Below are 27983 nucleotides of genomic sequence, written 5' to 3' on the forward strand. Positions count from 1 at the left end.
ATAGGATGAGGGTGAATAGGTGTTCAGTTCGGAGTTAACAGTCTGCTTGGGATTAGCAATCTGTTGTTATTTAGGGAGAGTTGTGGGTGGATACTTGGACAGGTGGCAGATGACCACGCCCCCGGGGGAAGATCCCGAGAGGGACCACCGGACAGGCTCAGAGTATGGCAACAGACACACACTAGTTCTTTTATTAGACAGTATACTGAACCACCAGAGGTGGCAGTAGTGAGCTGGAATGCCCGGCTGGGCTGTAGTCCCTCAGATACTGGAACAGCGATCCCTGGAGACTGAGCTGTAGAGAAACTGAAATATAGTGAGTAGCCAAGGTATGCAGAGTTCATGTACTGAACCAGATGGTAACACTCACACAATGTCTCATAGAAGCCCAGGAGCTGGAATGTATAGGCCCTCGAGGAGCGAATACTTGGTTCCAGGGAAAGCTCTGAGAGAGCGATGGTAACTCACTGATGTAGTTTGCAGTGATGACTTCCAGGCAGAAGAGAGTACCGAGAAGTCTGGGAACGAGGGCCCTTGAGGAGCGAGTACCGGTTCCAGACTGTCACCTGAAAAACAAAGGAGAGAGCGAGGCCCCCGAGGAGCGGGTACCCCTAGTAAGTCCGAGGAGGCAGAGTAGCTTAGGTAGAGTAACCCTTGCTAACTCCATCTGTTAGCAAATTCTAAAACCTTATATATCTGTCGCTGGTGACATCATCTTCGGGGGCGCCCCCGAGGTTCGTGCCATCACCGGTACTTCAGTCGGGGCTAGGGTCGCGCGCGCCCCTAGGCCTCCAGGAAACATGGCGGTTTGCAGCGTCTAGCTGGTCCGGGGATGCTGGAGGACTTCGGCAGAGGAACGCCGCGGTAGCCAATCTTCCCGCGGGCAAAGAGGGAGGCGCCAAAGAGGTAAGGAGGCCGGAGAGAGGGTGTCGGGAACAGACGGACACAACAATAGGGAGGAACAATCTGAGGAAATATTTCTTCAAGAAAAGAGTAGTGGATCAATGGAACAGGTTTCCATTGGAGATGGTGGAGACCAAGAAGATGCCAGATTTCGAGAAAGCACTAGACAAGCATAGGGGATCTCTGGGAGTAGGAAGAAGAATGGAAATGGCAAGGATCATTTAGGATGTGCAATAAATGGGACAGAAGATGGAGATTGGCAGATGGGATGGGCCTTATGATCTTTACCATATTCCTTGTTTCTATATTTAAAAAAAAAAAAATACTATAGTTTTCAGAAGTACTTTGTCATTCTATCATATAATCCTGAAATACAGAATTCCTTGCACTGAAAATTATGAAGCAGAACTTGCTCTTCTTATAAGATTTCACTGACCTATGTATTTTTTGTCATTTTTAGCGCTGATAATTGAGTTGCATTTCCAAGCATATATGGTGCATTATTGTCCTTGAGAAACAATTATCATGAAATAATATTTTGAGAATACAATGACCGACATAATCACAAAATACTTGGCCCTCACAATGGAAAGAGAGATTGGCTGCTGTACTGATGCAAGGTTTCTCATTGTATTTTTTCTTCCTTTTGTTAAATGTGAACTGATGTGATGACTCTTGTTGAATATCGGTATACAAAAACTAATAAATAAATAGCCTTGATTTCCTTTGTATTCCATCCTTTAACATAAAGAAGTCGAAAGACAGAACTTTTATTTTAAAGTGTAAGTCAGCTTCATATAGTAACTGGATATGGAATAGAATACCTCTACAATGTAATATCACAGGGCCTTCTTTCTGGATGAAAGACGCTGGTCCTCATGTGCAGGGTGCATGTTTTTTTTTTCTTTTTGAGGGACCACATGGCAAATCAAGCAAGTGAGGGAAAAGGTGCCGGTGCTCAATACCGAAATATACCCCCTGGAAAAAAAAAAAAGCCTGCATAGGTAAAACATTTTGAAATTATCAAATAGTGCACCAAATACTTCTCATTTTCTTCTCAGCATTTTGGCTGAGACTGAGTATCCATACAGTAATGGGGGATTAATGCTCTGCTATCCTCCCGTAATGGAGACATGAAAACATTTGGATCCTGGGGACCAGGGAGGATTACACCTGTTTTTTTTTTTTTTCTGTTTTTTTTTTTTTTTAAAGAGACAAACAAAAATTACTCTTAATTGCTCTTTATAGCTCTAGCAAGAGTACCCAGAATTTAGGGGGGGGGTCTTAGAGAATTATGGTTTGCAAAAGATTTATTAAGTAGATTCTAGAGAAGTGCATTTATTTCATTCCAAATGGCAAAATGTGACAATGAAGCAATTTTAGTTCAGTTTGAGGGCAACCAAACCATATGGCTGGGCTCCCTCCCAAAAAAAATAATCAGTCTTTTTCAGGTCATTTGGTTTAACCCTATTAAAGTCTACGGGGAAAACAAAGGAAGATATTTTTTGGACTTGAAGCCATACACAGCTGAGTCGGTTGGGGGCAATGGGATAGGAAAAAAGAAAGGTGCTTCCTGAAGAGAGACCCTGGACCAGCACCAGGTAGCAGTGGTGATAAGAGGTGTAGAATGAGAGCCAAGAATCCTCCCTACCAAGCTCAGAAGGGAATTCTTAAGTGGGGGAAACCAGCTGGAGAGGCAGGGGTGACTGAGAAGGTTGAATGGGCTGCCGCCTGATCTCCTCTCTACAGAATGCTGCAGGAACAGAAACAGACTCAGCGGAGGAAGGTATTCTAGGAATAGAAGGGTATCAGCCTAAACCAGCACAGTGCTCCCTGTTCCATCCTGACCAGTATTTGCAGGAGATCTTTGCAAAATGTACGGATTCTGATGAATCATGTGAAGGATTCAAAGAATTAGAGGAACTGGATATTGAAAGTCTAGTAGCTGAGGAGGGTTTGGAGAACTTAAGTTATGAACATGGGCCCGTATTCAAATCTGCTCGGATATGTAACTTAGCCGGATATAACTTATCCGGCTAAGTTACAAGGGATATTCGATGGCAACGGCTATGCTGCTGAATATACACTTATAAGCTGCTACTTTAGCTGGATAAGTTCTATCTGGCTAAGTTAAACCTGCCTCATTGCCAGGTCTAACATTAGCTGAATAAGTATCCGGCTAAGGCTGAATTTCACTAGTTAGCCGGATAACTTATCTGGCTAAGTAACAACCCGCCCAATCCCCCCCATTGCCCGCCCACAAATTGGCCGGATATTCAGCACCCCTCTAGATACCCCGGATAATCCCTACTTATCCGGCTATCGAGCATTGAACGCACTTTGAATTTTCAGGCCCAGGATATTTAGTGAGGCAACTGCAGACAGTAAATGAACCTGCCGGAGCCAAAATCACATCCCAGGATGCCTTGGGATGTTCATACCACTATTGCCCCTCTTTGATGCTCTGGGTCTTCATGACATTGTTTGTTGGTGCCTTGGGGTGTTCTGTGTTGCTTTTGTCCCTTTTTTTTTTTTTTTTGCGCCCTGAGGTCTTATTGTCACTATCTGTGCTGCTGTGACCCTCTCTCAGCAACCAGCAGTGTTCCTGATATTGTTAGTGCTGCTTTGCTGCTGTCACAGTGCCTTGGGCTGCTCAGGCCACTGTTGGTGCCACTTTTCCCCTACTCGTGTTGTCTTTGGCTTCTGTTCCCTCTGCTATTAATGCCTGCCTGCGAGACGTGCATTGCTTTCCCCATCGACTTCAGTGGAAATGACAAATGAGCGAAACAAATGAACCTGGAACTGAAACAAGCAAGGTGAATTACAAATGGCAACCAAGCTGAAATATTGAATTAAACCGACAATTTTTTTTCTGTGCACCCCCCCCTAATGTAATGCTAATAAATTACAACCTTAAATAAAGCACACAGGAGGTTTGTATTCAGAAGCATTTATACGGATAACTCAGAAGTTATCTGTATAAATAACTAAGGAGCATTTCAGGGGGGAGTTATGTTAGCCAGCTAAGTTATCTGGCTAACTTCGATATTCAGAGTTAGCCAGATAACTTACCTAGCTAAGTCTGGTCGAGCCAAAGAGTTGCCCTAAAATTAGCCAGATAAAGTTAGATGGTTGCATTATTAAATATACCAGCAAAGTTTGCCAGATAGGTTTAGGGGGCACTAAATTATAAGGCAAGTGCTCAACACATATCTGAAACCCCATGATATAGAAGTATGAGGGAAATGGTGGAAATAATAAAAATCAATTAAAATTGTCAAAAATATTGCAAATCAATACAAGAAATAAGACAAACTTACAAAACTCCAACATGGCATGATTTGGTAGATCTACTTGCAGCTGGGATATTTTTTTTTCCAATTTAGATTTATATCCCACTTTTATCACAACAAGTGCTCAAAGCAAGTTTAAAAAAATATATTAGCAAAATACATAACATAAAATAAAAATAAAATATATAAAACCATAGCTATATACATTCTCTTGCATATCGACATATATATAAACTCCAATCACTCAATAATAGATGATCTATTGAGCCAGGATACTCTATGAATAGTCTAAAAAAGAAAAGTCTTTACTGCCTTTCAAACTGTCTGTAGGTAAGAAATAGTCTTAACACCTCATGAGAGAACATTCCAACACTTCAGAAAGACAAAGCAAAATAACATGACAAGGATGCTAGGTCTTGTTGGAGGGCCCTGTTCTTGATTTTATAAATACAAAGTTTTGCATGTATAGTATGTCTGAAGGCGTGACTATTTAGATGCTTCTGGCATACGAAGTCAGAAATAAAGTGATAATTAAGAAAATAACAGTGTGGCTTGATGCCTGTGCTATGTAACCAGATGCTTGAAATCTGAGCAATGAGAGTGTCTCGGGCCTAGCAAAGCATTCATGAGGAAAAGTGATGACAAGTCATATGTTATATGAAATTAGAGAACTAAATGCATTTTTTTAAAAAGTATCCTGCACCAGAAATTAATTTTCAGATCATAATCACATGGAACTTTTGCCTAAATATTTTTCTGAGGGGTTATGATAATGATACTTCACCTCTGAGTCCTACTGATGTTAAAAGGCACAAATTGCTCCATTTATTGATTATATAATATTCCAATTGTAAAAAAAACCAATATAATCCCCCTGTGGTAACTTGGCGATAGTGGCTTGGGAACAGCCAAAAGGAATAAAGAGGTAGGCTCTGGCTGTTCCTTTTTGTGCAATTTATTACAGTGAAAGAAAGTCAACAAACAAATGCAGCTCACCTTAAGTTCAGGCAGCACACAGATAGGTCTTTGCATAGAATGACTGCACCGTGGGGGCCTCTCTAACCCTTCTAGGCCATGGGTTCTAGTACATTGGTGAGGAGCTCCTCTCTTCATGCAGGATTCCATGTGGGTCTAAATCTTAAGGAAGACCGGGCGAGACAGCCCAGTCCTTTAAGGTGATCTAAGGGGGCGTTTCCTATAGACTCCCTCACACCCCCTACCCCAAAAATAAAACACAATAAAAATATACTTTTATGATTTGATCATCTATTAACAGTTTTCTATATTATGGGTTTATGATAGATGCTTTAATTCCATCTAGTTAAGAAGATGCACCACGAGAGTAATAAGAAATGTAGTAAGACAACTCAGTTATAAACTCTGACAGGGGTCTTATTTCTTACTTTATAAGTACATGACCCATTAAGGTTGAGTTGCAGAAATCCACTGGGATAAGCAGCATGGAATCTATCTACCTCTTGGGCTCCTTACAGGTACTTGTGACTTGGATTGGTCACTATTGGAAACCAGAATACTGGGCTTGTTGGACCTTTGGTCTGACCCAGAATGGCAAATCTTATGTACTTATTTACTTTCAGACTGTTTGTTCTATAAAGTGTTGCCTACATGGGAAAAAAGTAAAATAGGGTCAGTTGCAACACTTTGCTATTAATTGTGACAACACTCTTCCTCTGCCATTACTCAGATCACTAATATGAAACATAATTCGGGTGGGAAATTGGGCAGAAGCCACAGCAGGGCTTCAGCCAACCAGTCATAATCACCTCAGAGCTGGGTGCTGTTCTAGAGGTGTTTTATGTTTTATGTTTAACATGCTTTTAATTGTGTGTGTTTTATTTTGTTTCATTATATATTTATACATTTGTATGAATGTTAAATTGTAACCTGCTCAGATATTTGTTGATAGTGTGGGATAAAAATGATTTCAAATAAATAAAATAATCACGAATGTTGACCTGCAATGTGAAAACTTTGTGGTTCTTGTAAATGCCATTTGGGTCTCATTTTTACTATGTAATGCAACAAGTTCCATATATTAATGTACATAGCTGGGTGACTGTTGGACATGAGGATTGCTTAGTAACTAGCCTGTCTGGTCAACCAGATAGGGTTTTTGACAGTGCTGAGGAAGAGCTGGCCGTCATGCTCCATGTGAGTACCAGTGACATAGAGAGATGTGGGAGGGAGGCTCTGGAAGCCAACTTTAGGCTTTTAGGTAGAAAGTCGAAATCCAGAACCTCAAAGAGTAGCATTCTTGGAAATGCTTCCTGTTCCATGCACAGGATACTAGGGCAGGCTGAGCTCCAGATTCTCAATTCATTGATGAGATGGTGCGGGGAAGAGGGATTTACATTTGTGAGGAACTGGGCAAATATGGAGTGCATGAGTAGAGGCTACTTATGTGCATATATGCTAATTTAAAAAAAAATTATTGTATAGCTTTTACTGCAAAAACTAGATATACAATCATGTAAAACCACCCCAAAACAATCATATTAAAAAACCACCCATAATCATATTAAAAATGTATTTATTTGTTATTATTATTGATTCAGTCCTTATATGAAAATTCATATTCTAAAATTATAACATAGAGATGAATTTTCAAAACATTACATGCATAAATATTAGCATATAAGCACAGAAGCCTCTACTCGTGTATTCCATATTTTATAAAAGACAAAAATCTACAAATATTTTCACTTTCATGTGCACATATGCACATTTAAAAAAACGGGCGGTCTAGGGGCGTTCCAGGGCAGGGCCAACACGTGCATAAGTTGCTATTTTAAAAGACATGCTTATCCATTTTCTAAAAGTGTTTATTGTGTAGTGCTGACTGGCTGGGAAGTCTGAGTTTCATACAGATCCATTTTTATTTTAGAATTCCAAAGCTAAAGTTTTTAAGGTCGATTTTTAAACTGGCGTGCGGGCATCCATGTGCGCGCAGTTCTCGGCAGGCACACGTGGATGCACCGATTTTTATAACATGTGCGCCAACTGTGTCACCACCCTGATAAAAGTTGTTTGAAGTTCTGGTGATGCTATCAAAAAGTGGACAGGGTCCATTAATTGTGTTGTCATCAAAAGTGACAGGGTGTATTTTGGGAAGGCAGGGACTGGGTTGAACTTTTGGTGATGTCATCAAAAGGTGGTCAGGGGCCATTTCCAATGACATTTTGGCGTGAGGTTTGGGATGGGCAGAAGCATGGCTTGAGGTAGGCTGGGGATGTAATTTGAGGTGGGAGGGGCATGGCTTTGTGGGTGTGGCTATACCCATTCACTTTTATGGAAATGGGAGGGGCATGAGCAAAATTATGGGAGGGGCATAGACCAGAAGTGAATGCAGATTGTCTGACTTCATCCTTATCTCACCTCCCAAACAGTTTAACTGACAGTGTACCCATGTTACTACTACCAGGGCTAAAGAGTTGAGAAAAGTGAGAAGGCCATTTAGCTGTGACTATTGTGTGCATGCCCCATGGACTTCTAACATAGGGTCCCAATATGGACTTTACATGTATATAAACCATTCTTTCTGCATATGTAACCCTACAAAGGGTCACTAACACTCCTCACCAGGTTCTAAAAGATTTCTGGATGGTTCCTGCTGTCCAGGGTCTACCTAAAGTTCAGGGAGTTCTGTGTAAGATGCAGAATCTTTGCCCTCTACAAGCATACTCTGTAAGGAGAGGTACTAAGGAGGATGAGGTCATGCTTGTTGCAGAGCTCATGCAAACTGAAGGCTGTGTGCTTTGCAATTATCCTTCCTGTTAGGATAGGGAGAGTATAGGGGGATGTGAGAGTTTGGTGCTGTAAAGAATGAGGTGATGTAGGAGCTGCATTCCTTCCATGGGGAATGGGTTAGGGTGAGCGAGATTCTACATAAGACGTCCCCAGGTGTCTTTGGTTGTTTCTTGTGAGTCCTGGAAGAGAGAGGGCTGGTGAAGCATCCAGAGATTTCTGAAGCCCAGGAACAGGAAAGATTCTAAGCTGAGGAAAAAGCTTTTGGGAGCCTACTAGAAGGAGGACACCCTACCAAACGAAAATGTAGTTCTTTGTCGGGGGAAGCTCCAGTACAAGAACTGTCTAAGAAGGCCTCGTAGTTAAGGTGGAGTGTGAGTAGAATTCCTCCTGCTCAGAGAAGCACGAGAAATTATTGAATCTGTTTCATTTTTGTTTGTGGGACTGTATCCAGCTATTCAATTTAAGACTTTACTATTTTTTTTCTGCGATCTATCCTTTCGGATTTAGAACTAAATCTCATTTTGGAACCAACATCGGTGTGGATATTGGACTTTTCCCCCTAGTAGTAAGTCTTCCCCATGGACCTCCCAGAGGTTGTCTGGTTCCCGATTGGCGATCAGTGGTGGACTTTACCTGACCCCAGGGCTGCAGCAGTGGCCCTCACCTCCTTCTGCTTCTCTGAAGGTGATCCCCGAGAAAAGAGGGGGTTACACATAGAAAACATATGCTCATAAATCCTGCTTTCTGAGCATAAACATGGTTTATGGGCAGATGCAGATTGTGCTCAGAAAAGATGATTTGTGCTCCTAAAAAGTGAATCACACAGGACATGAGTTAGGAGCATATGAGTTGTGCACCTAAAAGTCAGGAACACAAAAGGTATTTTGTGCACACAACCTTTAGAAGCCCCTCACTCATGCTTTATGTGCACAAATCATGTTTTTGCTTATAAACCAAGTTTTATGCACAAATCATGTTCTTTGAATATAAATGCTGTGTACAAGATGCCCACACCATGAGCTGTGGTTTCAGCCCCATAAACTAACACCAGCCCCAGAATTTTAATCCCTCCTCTGACTAGGGATTAAAAAAAATGATTAAGCCTGTGTACTGCTCTGACTGAGGAGTAACAGCTAATGCACTGATGAACATGGTATGTACATGGAGGAGTGCTGCCAATTTGTGCGCACAGTTTTACACATGTGGGCTTGCACGTTTTTTTGTTTTTTTTAGCGTGTTAAACGAATTGTTGAATAAAGAGAACGCACACAACTGCATGCTGCTATGTGCACCCACCAATCAAGTGTACCTTATTACAGCGCGGCCTGTGCCTTGATCATGTAAATGGAGGGAGCACAGATATAATCAGTAGGTTGATAGAATGACCAAGGAGCATTACATTTTAGTTTCTAGGAGTTAAAACCATTCAGTAGATCCAGAGCTGGAGATATATTTGAACACTTTTGGAAGCATAATAACAATAACCCAACTTTTTAAAAGAAAAATGAGCACATTTTGAACGTAAACTCCCGTACTATCTTTCCTTTTTGTTTTTGAAGAGTTTTGGAAAGAAGAAAAAGCCCTTCCAAATGGAGGTTTGCTGAAAATCTGGGAAGGACAACTGAAAAAAATCATGACCTGGGCCAACTAAGCATGAGGAAAGCTTTGGTTTGTGGTACCTGGGGGTCCACAGGGCAGAAGTTTGGGGGTGTTTGACAGTGTCGGCAGCAATAAAATCACTCAGTTGTGAAAAGATTAGTGGGGGGGGGGCACAGGCAGTAAATTAAAACCAGTAACCATTCTAAATGGTGCTCTTCTTCCTTTTATGCTTGCTGATACCCACCATCTGATCACACTTGCATATCCAGACACGCACAGGCAGCCTGATGCAGACCTGCTGGGATGGCATCCATCTCCCATACTGGAAAATGCTAATTCGCCTAAGTAGACTGCATAACCTCACTGGCCTTGTGTTCTCAGATCTCTTGCTGGGTTATGTGAAACAGTTTGTTGGTGTTTTGAATATATTTTCAGTATGTCTTCTGTCTCCATGTGCTGCTGTTCCACCCTGTTCCATTTTTATCTAAGGCAGAAAGGCCAGCCATGATCAATTATAAACAGAACATCTGAATTGGATTTATTGCCACCACGTCACATGCTAATCTCCTTTTCTGTCGCTCATTGGTGCTGGAAGTCAATGTTTTTTGACTGTCAAACTGCATTAAAATTACTTTTGAAGTAGACATGCAAATCTGTAGATTCCAAAGCTGCACATGATATTCCAAATATGGTTTTCCCTCGATGCAGAATAATTCCGTACCTCTTGAACACTATAACCTTCAAACATTGTGCAGGTGGGTTTTATGTGTTTACAAGCCTTTTTGCAGGTGTGTATTTTGTTTGTTGTCTATAATGTATTCCCTTTCTGTATGGCGCAGATATTGTATGTAGCACAGGTTCATTTGAAATCCTCCATGACTGAGGAGCTTTTCTGTGCAGCTACTGAGCACAGCTCCAATGAATTAAATAGAAAAGGCACCTCAGCAGGGGCACATTGTCCAGAATAACTGATGTTATATGGAATACCTGAACAGCGTGAAATTGGGGAGCAGAGTCCTCGCCGCTTCAGGGATAATGCATATGTAACATCCATAAAAATACATCGGTTACCACACACGGAGATCCTCAAGTAGAAAAAGATGCAGAGACCAACACAATGTGGCAGAAAGAGACAGGAATTGTCCCAACTGTATTGGTCACCACTGGCCTGATTAATATGATGCCTATATATATATAGAGAGAGAGAGAGAGAGCAAAAGAGAGTCTCTGCTATTAAATGATCAATACAGAGCAGTTCAGCAATTTTGTGTTGCAATTAGCAACAGTAGCAATGAAAGAATTTTTTTTTTTTTTTTCACTTTCAATGACCAGCTGTTTAAACAAATTAATGGAACAAATATGGGAGCCACAATGGTTCCCTCTGTGGCTAATTTATACGTTGCACAATTTGAGGAGATGCACATTTAACCGTCTCAGTACTGGTCATTTATATGCATGTGGGTGAGATTCATTGACGATGTATTTTGTGTTTGGTCCGGAAAAGAAGCAGACCTGAATCTTTTCAGCATTTGGATCAATACAGTATGTATTCAGCTGCAATTCACAATACAATATCATTCAGCTAAAATATCATTTTTTGATGTACTTGTATACAAACATGAGGGCAAGCTGGCTGCCACCATATTTATGAAACCGACTGATAGGAATTTTAAGAGCTACCATCTTAATAATCTGCAGATGAATATACCTGTGGGACAATTCTTAAGATTAAAATGCTTATGTGCTTCATCAGAAGACTACAAGACACGAGCTCAAGTAATGCACCCCCGTTTTTTGTCTTGAGGTTAACCCAATAAAGTCATAAAATGGGCTTACAAAAGAGGCCTTGATGCGAACAGAGAACTATTGTTGCAGACATCAGTACGGTCACCAATAAATAGACCAGTATGTATAACACCTTATTCTCATAAATCTGATATGGTACAGTGCATTGTCCTTAAAACTTCGTTTGCACACACCCGGGGGCCATAGTCTGCAGGATAGGTTAGCACAAACAGCACCTGGGTCCATTCCCATTGAAGGCCTGGGTGACTGTGGCCAGTTTGCCTGTTCTCAGTGTGTGGTGTGCAATGAAGATTAGCAATTTTAGGCATCCTTTTTTACCTATCAGTTTTTCTTGGCAGGGTCACTATGATTGAATCACCGCTCAAGTCATTTATGCCATCCAATGTCCGTGCAATAAGTTGTATATAGGACAGACCAAGCTTTAGGTAAAAATATGAATTATCCAACACAAAAGCTGCATTCGAATACAGAAGTTGGAATCACTGCTGGTGAAACACTGGCAACAAATGAAGCATACAGAAAATGACATTTAATTTTTTGTGATTCAGCAATTGACACACAGGAAAGGAGGCAACATCACTCTGCAGTTATGGCGTCGTGAACAATATTTTATTTTTGCATGGCATATTATCGCTCTGGAAGGTCTTAATTCCATCACTGAATGGGAGGCATTTCTGTAGGAATCTTCTAAATAAAATATTTTCATAGAAACATCAGAATTCATTATTAGCAGAGGTTTTCTACAATGAATTTTTCCATAAGATGTCTACATTTGAGTTGTAATCCTTAGTAGGTCCATTTTAATGGAATAATTGGGCTAAGAAACAGTTGATGCCAGTGGAGACTCAGCCTTGTTTTGTTAAAGTAAGTAGAGCTGAGTCTTATCTGCATTTAAGAACCCTAGAGGTCCCGTGTGAAGCCTCATGTTCAGTTCTCCGGTATAGAAGCAAGAGAGAGGACGGAGTAGGTGATGGCTGTGCAGATGAGTCTTTCTTTGATGAAGATTTATGTAGTATTATGTAATAATAAATTTCTTTTGACATACATTAGAATTATAACAAATACTTTCTAAAATAAGATGTTTGGTTAATATAAGAAGAAAATGATTTGGGATAGCTGTAATCTCCTAGCCATGGTATGTAAATCTATCCTACAAACTAAGTTCATAAAACTTTAATAACTCTGTAAAATTATATTTCTATGTTAACCATTTAAATGAACCTTTTTGGAAAAAAAACTTTGTTAAACTTTGAAACTTTGTAAACCGTTGTGATGGCGAAACCGAACGACGGTATATAAAACTCGACAAATAAATAAAATAAATGAGGAGGTCCACAACGGTGTGAATTTTGAAAGTGTGGTTGGGGCAAGATTAGCAGACCATGTACCCTAAGCTTTAGTGCTGTGTATATGCAGAGACTGGTATAGACCTATTTTTGTCTTCACAATACTTCCAACTAAATATAGAAACATTCACACAGCTTTTCCTCCTGATGAAGCCAAGTAATGACATAGGTCCTTTGTTGAGGAGAGTTGTTGTTGACACTGGGACACTAGATGTGACAGCTTTAATGGAATGAAGCTAAACTCAGCACATTTAGACAGAGGGATTAAAGCTACATGTGGTACTTTTATAATCCGAATACAAACTGATGTTTGTGTGCTCAGCATTTGGATTTGGGACAGTATTCTCAACAGTGTGCTGGAGACATTTATAAATTATATTAAACATTTTTTTGTTATGTTTCGTTGCTCGTGGGACTGTCCGGTGAGCGGCTGTACTCATTTCAGGCCAGCGGACCTTGCCGTGACAGAAGTGGCTGAAATACCCATGTGGCAGGATGCTGCCTCTGGACCTTCATCTAGGCATGGTGGGAAAAGCCACAGTGCCCTTGGATGACATCAGGACTCTTCGCCCTGGTCAAGGGTCCTCTTGATGCTCCCTCATCGCCTCAGCAAGAAGTCCTTTACCTTGTTGTTGTGTGTTCAGCTTGCCTTGTCTTTATCCAAGCCTTCAACCTTTCCTTCGTCCTAGCTTTCAACCTTGCTTCACGTCTGTTTACAGCTCCAGCTTCAGCCTTGCTCCATATCTGTCTTCACTTCCAGGCGCAGTCTTGCTTCTCATCCGTATTCAGCTCCAATTTAGCCTTGCTCCATGTCTATCTACAGCTCCAGCTTCAGCCTCGCTTCTCGTTCGTCTTCAGCTCCATCTTCAGCCTTGCTTCTCATTCGTCTTCAGCTACAGCTTCAGCCTCGCTTCTTGTTCGTCTTCAGCTCCAGCTTCAGCCTCGCTTCTCATTCATCTTCAGCTCCAGCTTCAGCCTTGCTCCACGTCCTTCTTCAGCTCCAGCTTCAGCCTTGCTCCACGTCCGTCTTCATATCCAGCCTTGATCTTCAGATTCGACTGTACTCCGAGCCTCCTGGACTTGTCATAGCCTGGTTGTGCAAAGACTCCGCCCGCTATCATCGCAGACCTTAGGGCTCTGCCTACAAGGTTGCATCAATTGCATCACAGCAAGAGGAGCTCACACTCATGTCGCTCTTGATTTTTTAATTTTTTAATTTTTATTTAAACTAAGAGGTTTGTGATAGCAAATGTTGAGTGTTTAATATGTGATACATAAACAATCAATGACTAATAAAAAAATTGTACATGTAGTTCTATTAAAGTATGAGGTATTTTGTTTAAGATATTCATAACATTAGTGTTTGCGATATTTATATTGTATAGCTATATTATTGAACACTTTAATTGTTTTGTTTGAATGCCCATTTTTTTGTTTTGACTATATATATATATATATATATATATATATATATATATAATTACATCCTATAAACTCTAGAAGTAGGTTCTCTTTGGCACAGTGCAAGTACTATGAAAAGCATAGCAGTAAATTGGAGATATTGAGAAAATATCCAACATGCCCTGGCTTACGAATGGAGGTTCATTCTAGTCATGATATATGTAAATCAATGCCTTCATGAGTTTAACTACTATAGGCGTTTCTCCCTTCTTGTGCCATGGACAGCTTTGATGCTCTATAATCTGTTTTGTCCATGCATCTCAACAGGCATGGGCTGATGGTTTTTAAACTTGTGAAGCCCCATTTCCTAGGAAGATCCCCAAGGCAGGTGCTCTGCCGAAACACCATCGGTGTTGGGTCAGTGTACCAGTTGGCTGCTAGTGTTTCTCTGTTAACTTTGATGAATGGAGTAGTTTGTTTTTTAAGAGAATAAGTTTGTGAATAAAGATGGACTGCTGCGTATGAGTAGTAAAATGACTAAATTTAAGTGCAAGGTGCTGAAGTAATATAGCACATATGGCACTTCCATATATGACACCATTCATATGTTTGTATTGGACAACTTGATATGACTTTATACATAAATTAGGACGTTGCTGGTCATTGTTTTACATGCCTCCTGTTTTGGGATATAATTATTTGTAGTCTAGTGTTTGCTTTTGCTTTCATCTGATGTGCAAAACAAACACATTTGGAGAGGCAAAACTGAGAGAAAATGCATGTTATGGTATATTGATATAAATATTTTGGGTTAAATAGCTAACCAGTCAGATCTGTTTTCTGGTTCAACTGTTGTGTGATAATATTTCTTATCATTTAGAGCACTTGTTATCCTCAAAGGTCCCAGCAGAAAAATCAAAGAGAGTTTTTGCCTGTGCAAGTTTTGCCATGGATTTTCCCCCCCTCTCCCCCCATCTTGAAGTTGCAGGAAATTGAAGCCTTGGATAAGAGATGCGCTATTTACAAATTGTGCAGGCAAGGTGACTTTTATGCTTTTTGCTCTCTTTTACCCCAATCTGATCCTAAGCCTCTTGTAGTTAAGAAGGCAATTATTAAGAGATGCAGTTACCTTGGTAAAATCGGAGGCTGAAAATGAGCTTCCTCCTTTATGGAGTTTCCTTTTAAAAAATTCACATGCAGACTCGCAGATGCAAAGTTGCCCCTACATATAATCAGATAAAGGAATTGTGCTTCTAATTCCTGTGATAGCAAGTCCTGGGCACCTTGCGAAGAGTATGGCAAGTATGCCACTTGGAGTGGCAGTGGTTGTTGCCCTTTAAATTAAGTCTTTAAAGAATTTTGATTTACTGTGACTTGTTGGACTTGTGCAGTTGCATTAAATCATATGGTAATGAGCAGTTGAATAAACTAATCCAACAGACAAATATACAGTATTGATTTGTGTCTATATCTGTGAAGAAATACTGCTTTCTAAATAAAAAAAAAAAAAAAAAGGTAAACACAGACTGTTAGGTAATGGCTACTTGCAGATGCCTGCAAGATAAAGCAAGAAATGGGTCATTTGTTACTTGGAAATAAGTTAGCGGGTCAGCCTGGTGGCTTAGGCTTTGATTCTCAATTTGGGCCTTTCTCTCTCTGAGTTGGCTGGGGCCAGGGACATGCGGAGTCAGCGTTGACAGCCCCCTTGGTTAGGGGAGTCGTATTCATCTAGCAAAGGCCATGGTTGTTGCTCCTAAGTGCAGGAGCTTTGGATGGCGTTCTGGGTGCACGGATCTTGGTCCGAGGACTATTACAGCAATTAAGCCAGAGGGGATGTAAACTAGGGGAAAAGACTCCCCAGATATTTGCGAAGGAAGGTTGCGATGATGCTAGGGCCCAGCTGAGCTGGGAGTCTAAAGGAGTAAGAGGAAACAGCCCAGATCAAAAAAGAAAAAAAACAAACAAACCCCAACAACCCAAGATTTAGAAGGCTGTTCAACGAAATGGCACCATTTTGAAAGAGAGACCCAGTGGGGCAGGAGTAACTTGTGATCACTCTTGGACCCATGGGTAAGTGGTTGAGAGCTGGGGGGAGGGCTTTTTTGGTGGTGATGGCGGCAGAGATGAAGGGGCAGGGCCACACCCATAAGAACATAAGAAAATGCCATACTGGGTCAGACCAAGGGTCCATCAAGCCCAGCATCCTATTTCCAACAGTGGCCAAACCAGGCCACAAGAACCTGGCAAGTACCCAAAAACTAAGTCTATTCCATGTTACCATTGCTAATGGCAGTGGCTATTCTCTAGGTGAACTTAATAGCAGGTAATGGACTTCTCCTCCAAGAACTTATCCAATCCTTTTTTAAGCACAGCTACACTAACTGCACTAACCATTGCTTCTTCTTTTATTTTTCATTTCTTTTTTTAAAGTTTCATAGCTTTTTCATTTTAAATAAACGAAACAAAGCAAGCAACAAATGAAATGAAATGAAAAAAAAAAAAAAAGAACAAAGTGAAAAATAAATGAAAAAATGCCGTGTGCACCCCCTTAGAATTAGTGGAGAACTCCTACACATTTTTCAGACCTTGAGGGTAGCCCTTTCCTCCCTCTTGTTTCACTTCCTCTCCTACCCACTGTCCTTCAGTGGAGCACTGACACTGGGGATTCATCGCCTTTAAATATGTCTACTGTTTTGTAACATTTGCTACTGTAATTGTATATTTATTTATTTATAGCTACTCCACAGCTATGTCGGCTGTTGTATAGCTTTATTTGCTACTACATATTAAGATCCCTTATCCTTCTTGCCTGCTGCTCTTTTTCCCATGCATCTTCCCTTCGCACCCCCCCAGTTTTTTATGACCCTGTTTTTTTGTAACTGCTATCTTCCTACTCCGTTATCCCTAGTTAATTGTAAACCGGCATGATATCTCTGATGATGGTCGGTCTAGAAAAACCTCCAAATAAATAAATTCAAGAGTCGGCTTATGGTGAATGGGTCTCTCTTTAAGGTCAAGAATGAGAAAGCAGAAAACTGGAAAAAGGCCAACTGGAAAGCAACCAAAAATAAGACTTTTTCAGTGTTTTGTGTTGGTGCTTGAGATGTGATTTACCATTTCATGCTTTATCAGCTGCTGGAGGACATTCGTTATTCCTTGAAGCTGATGTTGAGTTGACTGACCTCCGCTTTCTGGGTTTAGGTCACATGATGTACTGTCTATCAAACAGATGTATTTATTTACAAATGGAGGCAGCGGTGACACATTATTGCTTTATATTACAGTAATACTGTGAATAACGCAAGTCAGGCCTGGAGTCTGTGCTGCCTGCAATTTGTCACCACAGGACAACTTATGATCCTTCTGCAAAAAGACCGCCTAATTAAGAACTAGTGAATGACATAAGTTTGCTGTAGCCGTAGATATAATTGTGTGTATGAAAAATATGTAAGACGCAACAGGATCTGGGTTTAACTGCAACAACCGGATGCCAAATCCCAGTTCTGGGAACGCAATGCATATTATTCACTGGTTTCATTAGTATATTTTACAATAGGTTCAGACTAATTGAGTGTAAACTTCTCCTTATGTCCTCAGGGCTCTTGCTGATGTCATGCGACAGCAGAGTCACTGCACAGCAGACCACATGGAAAGAGACGCAACCCTGGTCGTCCATGTGCAGCACTATGAAAACATACAGCCAAGACCGCCTGCAAATAATTTACGTAAGTTTTACTCTGTGGCATGAATGTTCTGCAAATTATGGTGAAAAACGTGGTTTCAAGGGGACTGCAACTTATTGGATAATGAGTTCTTTTTTTTTTTTTTTAACTGAATTTGGCAACATCGCAGCTTTCCTACTGCAAACTACAAACTGTAGCTTTTATGAACATCAATATAACAAAATAAATATTGCCATGGTTATTGCCAAACTATGAGCCATAGGCCACACATCTCTGGCATTCTTAATTGTCATTCCTTGTCTATTTACATATTTAACAATCCGATAGAAAGGGTAGACTATGCCATTCAAAATATAACGGTCTACGGTTTTTTCAGTAATAATAAGAAAAAAAGAGTTAAAAAATGAACAAAGATTTTAGCAAGTTGAAGAGAGAGGGTGATGCGCATAGTTCAGATAATTTGAATTGGTAAGTTTCATTAAGAAAATATACCATCCTAATTACAAAATTAAAAAAAGCATTTACTTTAAATTTGTTTCACTATACACCTCAGTTAAGAGTAATATTGTTCTGCATTCTAGCTATGCATTCATAAATAACTCTGGTCTCTGGGTATTACAAAGTGGTCAGGTTTTTATAGAAATGAAATCCGGCAGACAGCATTTTGTGCAGTAAGGAGTGATATCCTAGTAAAGTCACATAGGTGAAGTGCCAGTATTATAGGAACCGATTACAAGAAAATACCTTGCATTTCTCTTTTAATATGTGCCTTTGAGGATCATGATGTGCCAAGAGGGGGGGTTAGTCACCCAGCCATATGGATGTGCAAACCCTCTCCCCTATAGATTTCATTAGGGGTGTGCTTGGTAAAACTTGTTTTTTTTATTTTATTTTGTTTTATTTTCACATTTATTTTGTTGTAAATTTTGTGCTTTTTTTTTTTTTTTTACAATATGCACAACTTTTGTATGTGTTATTGCAAATAGTGCACACTAAGTTGTTATTAAGTGCACTATTTAAAATAAAATACTGATTGTAAAAATAAGTGTGTGCTGCAAGAACAAAGTTTGGTTGATTTCAGATCCAAAATGACATAAGAGAAAACAGTAAGTGTTTCCAAATCATTTTTAAACAAGAACACATCCCTACTTTTTCTCAGGGATGTGCATTATTTTGAACAAATGTATTTTTCTTGAGAAAAATGCTAATTTTTTCTTTGTTCTGAATGGAATGAACCGAAAATAGCCTTTACTGTAAATATCCAAATTTTTTTCAGATATTTTTGATTCATTATGAAAAAATGTAAAAAAAAATTAAAATAAAAAGGTTTCCCCTGAACCTCCCACCACTGCCTCAGGTCCCAGATTCTCTCCAAGCCTCTCTGCTTCCCCACTAATTCCCGCCAATAACCCGGGGCAGGGGCCTTCCTGGGCTGGGCTGGGCTGGGCTGAGCCAAGCCCAGCTGGGGCTTCCATAGGAACAGCAGCCCCTCCCACAAATAAGCTGGACCCAGGGCTCGGAGGCAGCGCCATTTTATTGTATGGCCATGCAAATATATGGCCGAACAACAAAATGGCATTAGCTGGCCCTGAGATTGGCTCCATTTTGATAATGTTCAGCACTGGTACCGGTTTCAGGGCTGGCTGGTGCCAGTTTTAACAGGAAGAGGTAAGGGCAGGAGTGATTTAGGATCCACTTCTGCTCCTTTCTACAAAGAAAGCCCACATGGAAAGTGAGATCTCGGCAGATTCCCATCCCTGTCTTAATTTTGGGGGTTGGAGGGGGGTCTCGTGGAGGGGTGGGGGGGGAGTACTTTAGAGGCCCCCCCCCCCCAGATGGGCTTGACAGCTCGGCCCTGGGCAAGCAGGCCCAGCCCTGGCCCTGGATTATTAATGGGAGGTGGAGTGGGGGCAAAGGGCCTTGGGAGGCCCCTGGATCTGAGGCGGCAGGAGGTAGACTTGGGGAGGCCCTGGTTTTGATTCATTTTTGGGAGCGGTTTTTTAAAAAAAACGTAATGTTTAGCTTAGGTTTGCAAAAAAAAAAAACCCCCAAAAAAACAAACCAAAAACCGGAATTAAAATAAATATTAAATAAACAAAAACCTGAATAACCCCCTACATAAGAACATAAGAAAATGCCAAACTGGGTCAGACCAAGGGTCCATCAAGCCCAGCATCCTGTTTCCAACAGTGGCCAATCCAGGCCATAAGAACCTGGCAAGTACCCAAACACTAAGTCCATTCCATGTAACCATTGCTAATGGCAGTGGCTATTCTCTTCCATCCCGAAATAAAACACTAAACCAAACTGAACATTTTTTTTTTTTTGCCTGCACATCCCTAGTTTTTGTTTGATGTGACAGTCTGTTTTATTTGAATGGTAACATCAATAACTTATAGTTTAACCATTGAGCTGTTGCTTTAATATATCACATTCTGAAAGACATCCCTCGTGGGACTGCCAGTGTAACAGTTACAGGAGGGTTTTGAATGTTGGAAACGCCTCCCCCCTCCCCGTGACCCTTTTCTGTGATCTCAAGCAAGTTGCTTAATTTTCCTGGTGTTTAAATTGAGACTGAGATTTCTGGAGAATGACTGGAGTCGGGCAAGCTTCCATAAAGGCACCTTTTTTACGCTGATCTCCTTTTGTCTTTTCGCTTACCAGCATATTGGATCGGCTTCCGCTTTTGTTTTTTTGGGGTCTTTAACATTATAATAGCAATAGTTTGCAGTGTATTTTGCACATCATGCTATCAGAACTGCCAATGGAGGCAATCATGGTAGGAATTTGAGGTTTATTGGTAGAGTGGCAGTTCAGATCATGGCACATATTGTTGCTGTGCCCAAGCTTTAACTTACAAATGTGCCGTGAATGCGTTGTGAGAAGGACACGTGTGCACGCACAGGACACGCGGTGGCGTTTACTCAAGGATGCTGAATCGGCACAAGCTTGAAAATTGCAAGCAGTAGCGCTAATTGTCAAGGTTTCACCCTCAGCTCTTGTCCATTTTATGCATCTCCCACAAACATTCGTATTTGAATTACCTTATGCAAGAAAGCAATTTTAACTATGAATGCTTGTGAGAGACGTTCAAATGAAAGGTAACTGAGGCCTTAAGTGATTTATGCTGCTGCTCCCAAGTTTCTGATGTGGTTTAATTCATCTCTTTTTGAGTGAGGAACAGAAGAAAACCCAATATTGAAGCTCATGATCTCTTAAGTCCTTGCCCTGCTGAACTGCCTTTCAGATGCTGCATCCACCTTTGCTCCCTATAGTTGGTAACTGCTCCCCCCAATATAGCACTAAACCTCAGAACTCAGTAATTGCTATCGCTGCTTCCACAGTGATAATGCAGATATACGGTAATAACATCTGGCAAAACTGTAGTGTAGTGAATGCAAACAGCGTATGGTCTTACATCATTTACATTCCTGTCCGAGTTCCCCACCCATTGCGGCATAATGCTTAGATATTTCTCACTTACCATAATTAAGACAACTGATAGAACAAGGACTCTGCTTCTGTGAGCTATAAGCCTAGTACAGATAAAACTACATCTGCTGCATGAAGTGTGCAGTTAAAATTAATTAAGCTTTACAATCCAGGCGAAAAACATCTGATGTGTTCATGGACCCTTGGACTGTACCTGCATGTTGTCATCAGCAGCAGGCGGACCCAAGCGCAGCAGCGGCCCAGTCGGAGTTTCACCTATACCAGCCCACGTTCTCCTTGGGTTGAGCCTTTGGGTGCCGGGGCCTGCAGGATTTAGGATTTGGGCCTCTGCTGGTGGCTGAAGAGGTGGACCAAGGCGAGGCTAGAGTTGCAGGCCGGCGGCGAACAGACGTGTTGAGGGTCCAAGCAGGGTCAAGGGCAGGCGTATCCAGAGTCCAGGCGGAGGTCAAGGGCAGGCGGCAAACGGGAGTATCTGGAGTCCAAGCGGGGGTCAAGCACGGTGTCCAACCTAGGAAGAGGAGGAGGGACAGATAGGGCTGAGAGAGGCAGGTGGTGAGGCTTGGGACAGGCTGGGATGAAGACTGGAAGAGGCTGATATGAAGGCAGTAAAGCTAAGAAGCAGCACGGGCTACTCACGATAGTTGGACCTGTTGACTGAGGCGAGTTGCTTCTGGGGATCTGTCCTTTTTATAGGGCAGCACTGGTGATGTCATCTCTAGGGGCTGCAAGGGCTTTCCTGCCGCGATCCCTTTAAAAGCTGAAGAGTGATGCGCGCCCGTGCCTAGGGAGAGGCGTGGTGCGTTGGAGTCAGCAGCGTCCTGCTGCCTGGTGGGCCAACGGCGTCTTACCACATCGGCGAGTGGCATCCTGCCACATGGTGGTTCAGTGGCAGGGGCTGGCGTGGCCAGCCCGGGTCTGGAGGTGAGGGCAGCGGTTTGCGGGCTTAGCCTGTGGACCGCTGAACGTAACACTGAATTCACCCAAATAACATACAGTATGCATGAAAGAGGACTTGGTGAAAAGGAGCAGGAATGAAGAGAAACCTTGCTCTGATAATGCTGAATGTACAGCCAATAACCTATAAAAGCGGAGTTAGTTTGTCACATATAAGGAGGTTCCTCACTGTCTGCTGTGATGATTTCTCATTTAACATCATTCCTCTGCTACAGTTTTTTTTTCCGGTTGGCTTGCTTTCCCCCTCCCGTACACACTAGGGCTATTTGTTAGTGCCCGAAGAGATGTCACTTCCTCCCTGGAGCAGATCTCTGCTGCTAGTGACCGAGATCTATCTGTAAACAAACCTGGAGACTTCAAATCACTTTAGCTATTATTAAACAGTGGTAATAGAAATAAAATAAAAAATATCCTCCCTGTGACTGCAGAAAAATCATTGTCACAATAGTGATAAATGAAGATTCTTAGACAACCGAACCTTTTAATGCTGTAAAATATTTGTAACTAAAATGATCAACTACATCCAATTGTAAGGACATTTGGAAATGGAATAAGAAGCTCTTGCACAGTCAGATAATTCCCCAATTTAAAAGTTTCTTTTAAGCATGGTATATCAAATCTAAATCTCCAGTAAGGCAAATGGTTTAATGAGTTTTGATGGTTAGAGGCAGTGCATAAAATTACTTAGATTAAGTGTTGTGTCCCCGTGCCACCTTATTAAGTGACTTTTTTCTTAGTTTAGTCCCTGTTCCAGCAGAAAATGCCAGGCCATGCCTTATGCGCTCATCAGCTGAGAAGTGGTCAATGGGACTGGCAGAGTCCAAGCTAAGGCAGTCCCTGGGTTGGGTTTAATGCACAGTTTGTTTGCATTAACATTGTTAGAATTCGATTTATATGAGGAAATACAGAAAATTCAAGGACTTTGTGATGTAAAGGGATAATAAGAAACTCTGGGTTCTGTGCTGTTGTTGCCCTATATTTTTTACTTCTCTAACCGGCTCACGGGCGCACTTTGGTGTGTGTGCGCACCCGGTTACGAGGCCATTTTATAGCTTGCACACGTACATGCGAACGTTATAAAATAGCCTGACCGTGCACACATGCGCGCCTGATTTTAAGTAGGCGCGCGTACGGGGCGTGTAAATCCCGCTTCTGCCGTGTAAGTTGGGGGGATTTTAAAAGGGGCGCACGCCCACACCATTTCCAGTTTCACCAGTTAGCCCAGTTAAGAGCTAGGTCCTCCACAACCCCCTAGTTTAATCGCTTTCACTCCCCCCTGTTAGCCCAGACCCTTAAAACCCTTCAGATATGGCTTGTTTTCTTTTTCTTTTTAACGTACACTTCCTCCATAGCAGAAATAAACATACGCGGCACTGGTCCTGGGTCTGCACCCAGGCTCATAAGTATTTGTGTGCACATATCTTGGCCCCGCCCCTTTACGAGTCGGCGCCAGGTGCGCTTGCAGTGGGAGGTCCATGCATATCTGGACAGCTTTTAAAATACAGTGGGCATGCACGAGCCCAGTTTGTGTGCGCCTCCCCCTAATTGATGCACACGGGGATTTTACAATTTGCCTTATGTCGTTTGCTTGCACAGAAGGCAAATAGTTTTATACCTTAAAGACTCACTGGATCTTATTCAGGGCTGCTTTAACCACTTGAGGGGCCCTGAGCAAACTTTTGTGCTCGTTCTCTTTTATTTTTTTCTACCTTGACCGCCACCCTCTCTCGCCTCCCCAAACCCAGCACCCTTGTCCTCTCCCCCCAACTGGCCTGATGCTGTTGGCCCGCTGCTGCCTCAGCTTTTCTCCTCTGCGTCACACCTCAAACTTCTTGTGGTCTATGCACTCAAATTTATCTCGTGCAGATATCCTGAATTATCCGCTGTTTGGAGGGGGTCCCTCAGGATGGGTTTAGGAACCACTGCCCTGTCTTGAACCTTCAGCCTTGGGTCCTCCTCAGTTAAGTTCATAGGAGCCCCCTCCCCAGATTTTGATAAAGTCATCAATCATTATGACCTCCTAGAACGATTATGTAAAAACACATGCTTGGATGGAGGGAAAAGTGGACCAGTGATTAGTGAGGTGAGCTGAGAACTCCTTGTGATCTTGGGCAAGGCGATTTGCCTTCCATTGCCTTGGGTAGAAATTTAAATTAGAAGCCTTCTGCAGCAAGATGAGTAATCAAATCATACTTTTAAATATTAAACTTTTTCTGTGTGTGTGTGTATGTATGTATATGTATATATGTACCCCGGGAGATACACACGTGGTGTATATCTATCTATCTATCTATCTATCTAATCTACACCACGTGTGTATCTCCCGGTATGTGCGGAAGTGCCGGGGCCTGTAAAAGGGGCAGGCCAGGGGCAAAGTCTGAGCGGGGCTGGCCTGGGTGGGGGTCAGCCTGGCAGTGGCCATTAGACTCTGTCCTGGGGAAGCACGTGCCGGCAGCCAGTCGGCGCGTGGAACTTATGACAGCTCAGGAGAGCGAGTAAGTTCAAAAATAAAAAAATATAGGTTAGTTGTGGGGGGGGGGGGGGGGGGGGGCGGGTTTAGGGGTCAGGGAGGAGAGGGGAAAAGGGAGGAAGGATAGATAGTGGGTAGGGAAGTTCCCTCCCAATCCGCTCCTTAATTGGAGCAGACTGGGAGGGAACTGGGAAAAGCCCAATTGCATCGTGCGTTTTTTTTTTTTAGAAAATCACTCCCCTTGTGCGCGCAAGCCGTGACCCACCCGCACATGTGCATCCTGATATAAAATAGGGCATGCATGTGTGCGCAGGAATTTTATAACATGCGTGTGGCGACACACCCATGTTATGAAATTGGTGTATCCATGTGCGAACGCCTGGAACCACGAACAATTGAATGCGCACGCATTTGAAAATCTACCCCTTAGTGATGTAACACAAAAAAAACCTTGCAAAAATGTCACTTAGCATCCATATAGCATACCTACCATGCCAAAACAGCACTAATTCCCAAGACTCAAACAGTAACAACTGTATATGAAAAGGTAACATTACAAATATTCCATTGGATCCTATTACACCTCCTATTGGGACAACAGAGCAAGCGAAACTGCTACAGATCCATGTGCAGAACCTACACACTCACAGAATATCTGTGCAGAGCACAAACTCTCACTAAATGCAGAAGAAGTGACCACAAATTTAAAATATAAATATGCAAAGACTAAATTCTTCTTTGCTCTGCTTCCATACCAGCTTCTCCCCCATCTCCTCCTGTTTTGGAAACATTACAAGTAAATGTTAACAGGGAAAAGAAGAGTGATTTAGGGACTTCTGGGGCAGAAGTACACGCAAGAGTTTCTGTTTTAGTGTACGCGCGTGCACGGATGCCTTTACACCTTCTCAATAGATCACACAAGTGAAACTGCCCTTGTCTTTTGTCTGCAGTTTTTTGGGTGGAGGGTCTGGGTTAAGTGGTGGTGGTGGGGAGGTCTGGGTGAAATGGTAGAGGAGGACCTGCATAAGCATGTTCAGAAGAGTATTCCTGGATTTTTTGTCAAATAAGTGCCTCCGCATATGTTGTGGCAAAATGGCGATCTTTGTGCCCTGTGGAGATGATTTATTTTGTACTGAAACATTCTGTCTATTCAGCAAGGCCTCCTTTTCCTTAAGTTAGGTGGCTTGACCCTTTGAAAATATATCCAAGCAAATCTTTCCATGTTGCAAACATGACCTGTTGGCTGCTAAACACGGTCATTTGAGATCGAGAATGGAATTATACAAATCATACTTTCCTCTGTACGTTTTTATATTTCTTACTGAAGTTAAATCTGCAAGCCATATAGCCAGCTTGCTTTTAAAATTAATTTAATTTGTAATTCCTCAATTCAATTGAAATCCTGCTCACAGGGAGTGGAGTCTGAAAGCCTGAAGGTTGGAGAAGCACTTCATGTTCTGCTAAATGTATTTATAGACATGAATGTCAGGATCCAACATCTAACATGCTGCAGAACTAAAGTAACTCTGGCTCGGTGTAATCAGGTACTATATAGATTACTGCTGCTTGAATAACTGATTAACTTTTATTACATGTTTCTAATAACTATTCTGATACAATTATTGACTAGCGTCAGTGATACATGCAAAAAAATTAGTATTTTATGAATTTTGTAAACGTAATTGAGAAACTCTGTAACATTTTCAGGGAAGTTAGCTAAATGTCAGAAAAAGGAACTAATTATTTAGATCTCAAGTTTAAGAGCACGTAACACCTTAAGCCCCCTCCCCCTTACACGTTAAACACATATCTCCCCCCACACCTTCCGCTCCTTCATCCCTCATCCCTTACAATGAGAAAAAGGCAGCAACAAAGGATCATATTAGAGCAACAAGGCATTATTAAAATCAGGTAAGAACTCTGAGCCAGTATCTTTTAGCTGTACAACACAGTGCTTCAAATGCCAGCCCATCATTTTGTGTCACTTTCACATTGTAGGCCTGCCTCTAGAGACCTAGTCAATGCTTTGTTCCTTCAGGCCTTGCCCATCAGGACCTGGCTGCTTTTCCATTTCCCAGGGCTGCGATTCCCTGTGAGCCTTCTCCACCATCTAGGGCCCAAGTCTGATGGTTGCATCTCGGCCTTGTATCCAGATACATATCCCTCTGCCTCCCCAGACGACTGTTGTGGTGGTACCCCCCACATGTCCAGGTCTCCTCCAGTTTTATCGGCCCTCCCTGGTGTCACCCAGAGTGTGGGCAGGAGGGAATCGGTGTCCGGAAGAGAAAGCGGCTGCCTATCCTGTCCCAGGGCCGTTTGTTGCTGTCTGTAAGGACGAGCACCTTTTCCTGTCCTGTTCCCAATGGGGCCTTTTTTTTTTCTGCTTGGCAGGCAGATGGGATGGGGCGGGGGCAGGTGACGTGTTAATGGAACCGATTTCCCAGTGAGATAGTGATTGCAGGCATCTGTGTGCATGATGCAGCCTGTCAATCTACCCCAACCATTCTTATCCACCACTCCCACAGAGTTTGTCCACTGGTATCTTCTGGACTATTTAAAATGCATTATTGTAATCATTAGTATTCCCTCTTAATGTGCTCAGGAAGGTTATGGGGTTTCTCTTGAAATTTCCCAAAATATTGCACTGATGGCCTGCTCTCCTTTATATAAACAAATATCTCATTGCAGTGAGCCTATCATATAATATGGCCTTTTTCTGACAGTTTTTTTTGTAATTATTCTATAATTTGTTTAGTTTGTATATTCTATAAGATTGTTTTCTCTTACAGTCTTAGATGTGATCAAATGAAATGCTTTTGGATCATTTGTAAACCCATGTACTGGAATTTTGTGATGGACATCTTCGGGCATTATAGTCTTGACCACATGCAATGCAGTCTTTCTTTATAGAATTTAGCTCTAAAAAAGGACCTTGACTTTGAATCTACCAAACGAAATGACTTCATTTAAAAAAAGAAAAAAAAATCAAAACACTTGTTTAGATTTCTTGGGAATTGATCATTTAACATCATTAAATATTTTTACTTTTTTTTGGTGCTCTCTGTCTATAACTTAGAAAGTAGGTCTCATATGCAATGTACTGGAAGGGACTTCACTAGTTTTATTAGCTCTCTCCTGGGTGTTGAAATATCTCATGTCAGATGTGATTAATCAGTTAAACTCACTGGGAAATTAGTCAGATGGATTGCTATGCACATGGGGTTTGCGGCAATCCTATAATTACTACAGGTCAAATTCATCATCTAGCAACTACCATAAAGAACTGAAGAGTAAGTATTGATGAATT

The 27983-nt window shown here is 41.8% G+C and overlaps 1 protein-coding gene across 1 annotated transcript in view; it reads left to right on the forward strand.

Moving 5' to 3' along the window:
• The window catches only part of SHISA9 (shisa family member 9), a 295699-nt gene that overhangs the window by 29555 nt on the left and 238161 nt on the right, over positions 1-27983 (forward strand). Inside the window, exon 2 of the mRNA XM_029577451.1 lies at positions 17714-17841. Within this exon, the coding sequence (XP_029433311.1) occupies positions 17714-17841 (128 nt within the window). The remainder of the gene's footprint in view (positions 1-17713; positions 17842-27983) is intronic.

Source organism: Rhinatrema bivittatum, chromosome 14, assembly GCF_901001135.1.
Source record: "Rhinatrema bivittatum chromosome 14, aRhiBiv1.1, whole genome shotgun sequence".
NCBI lineage: Eukaryota > Metazoa > Chordata > Amphibia > Gymnophiona > Rhinatrematidae > Rhinatrema > Rhinatrema bivittatum.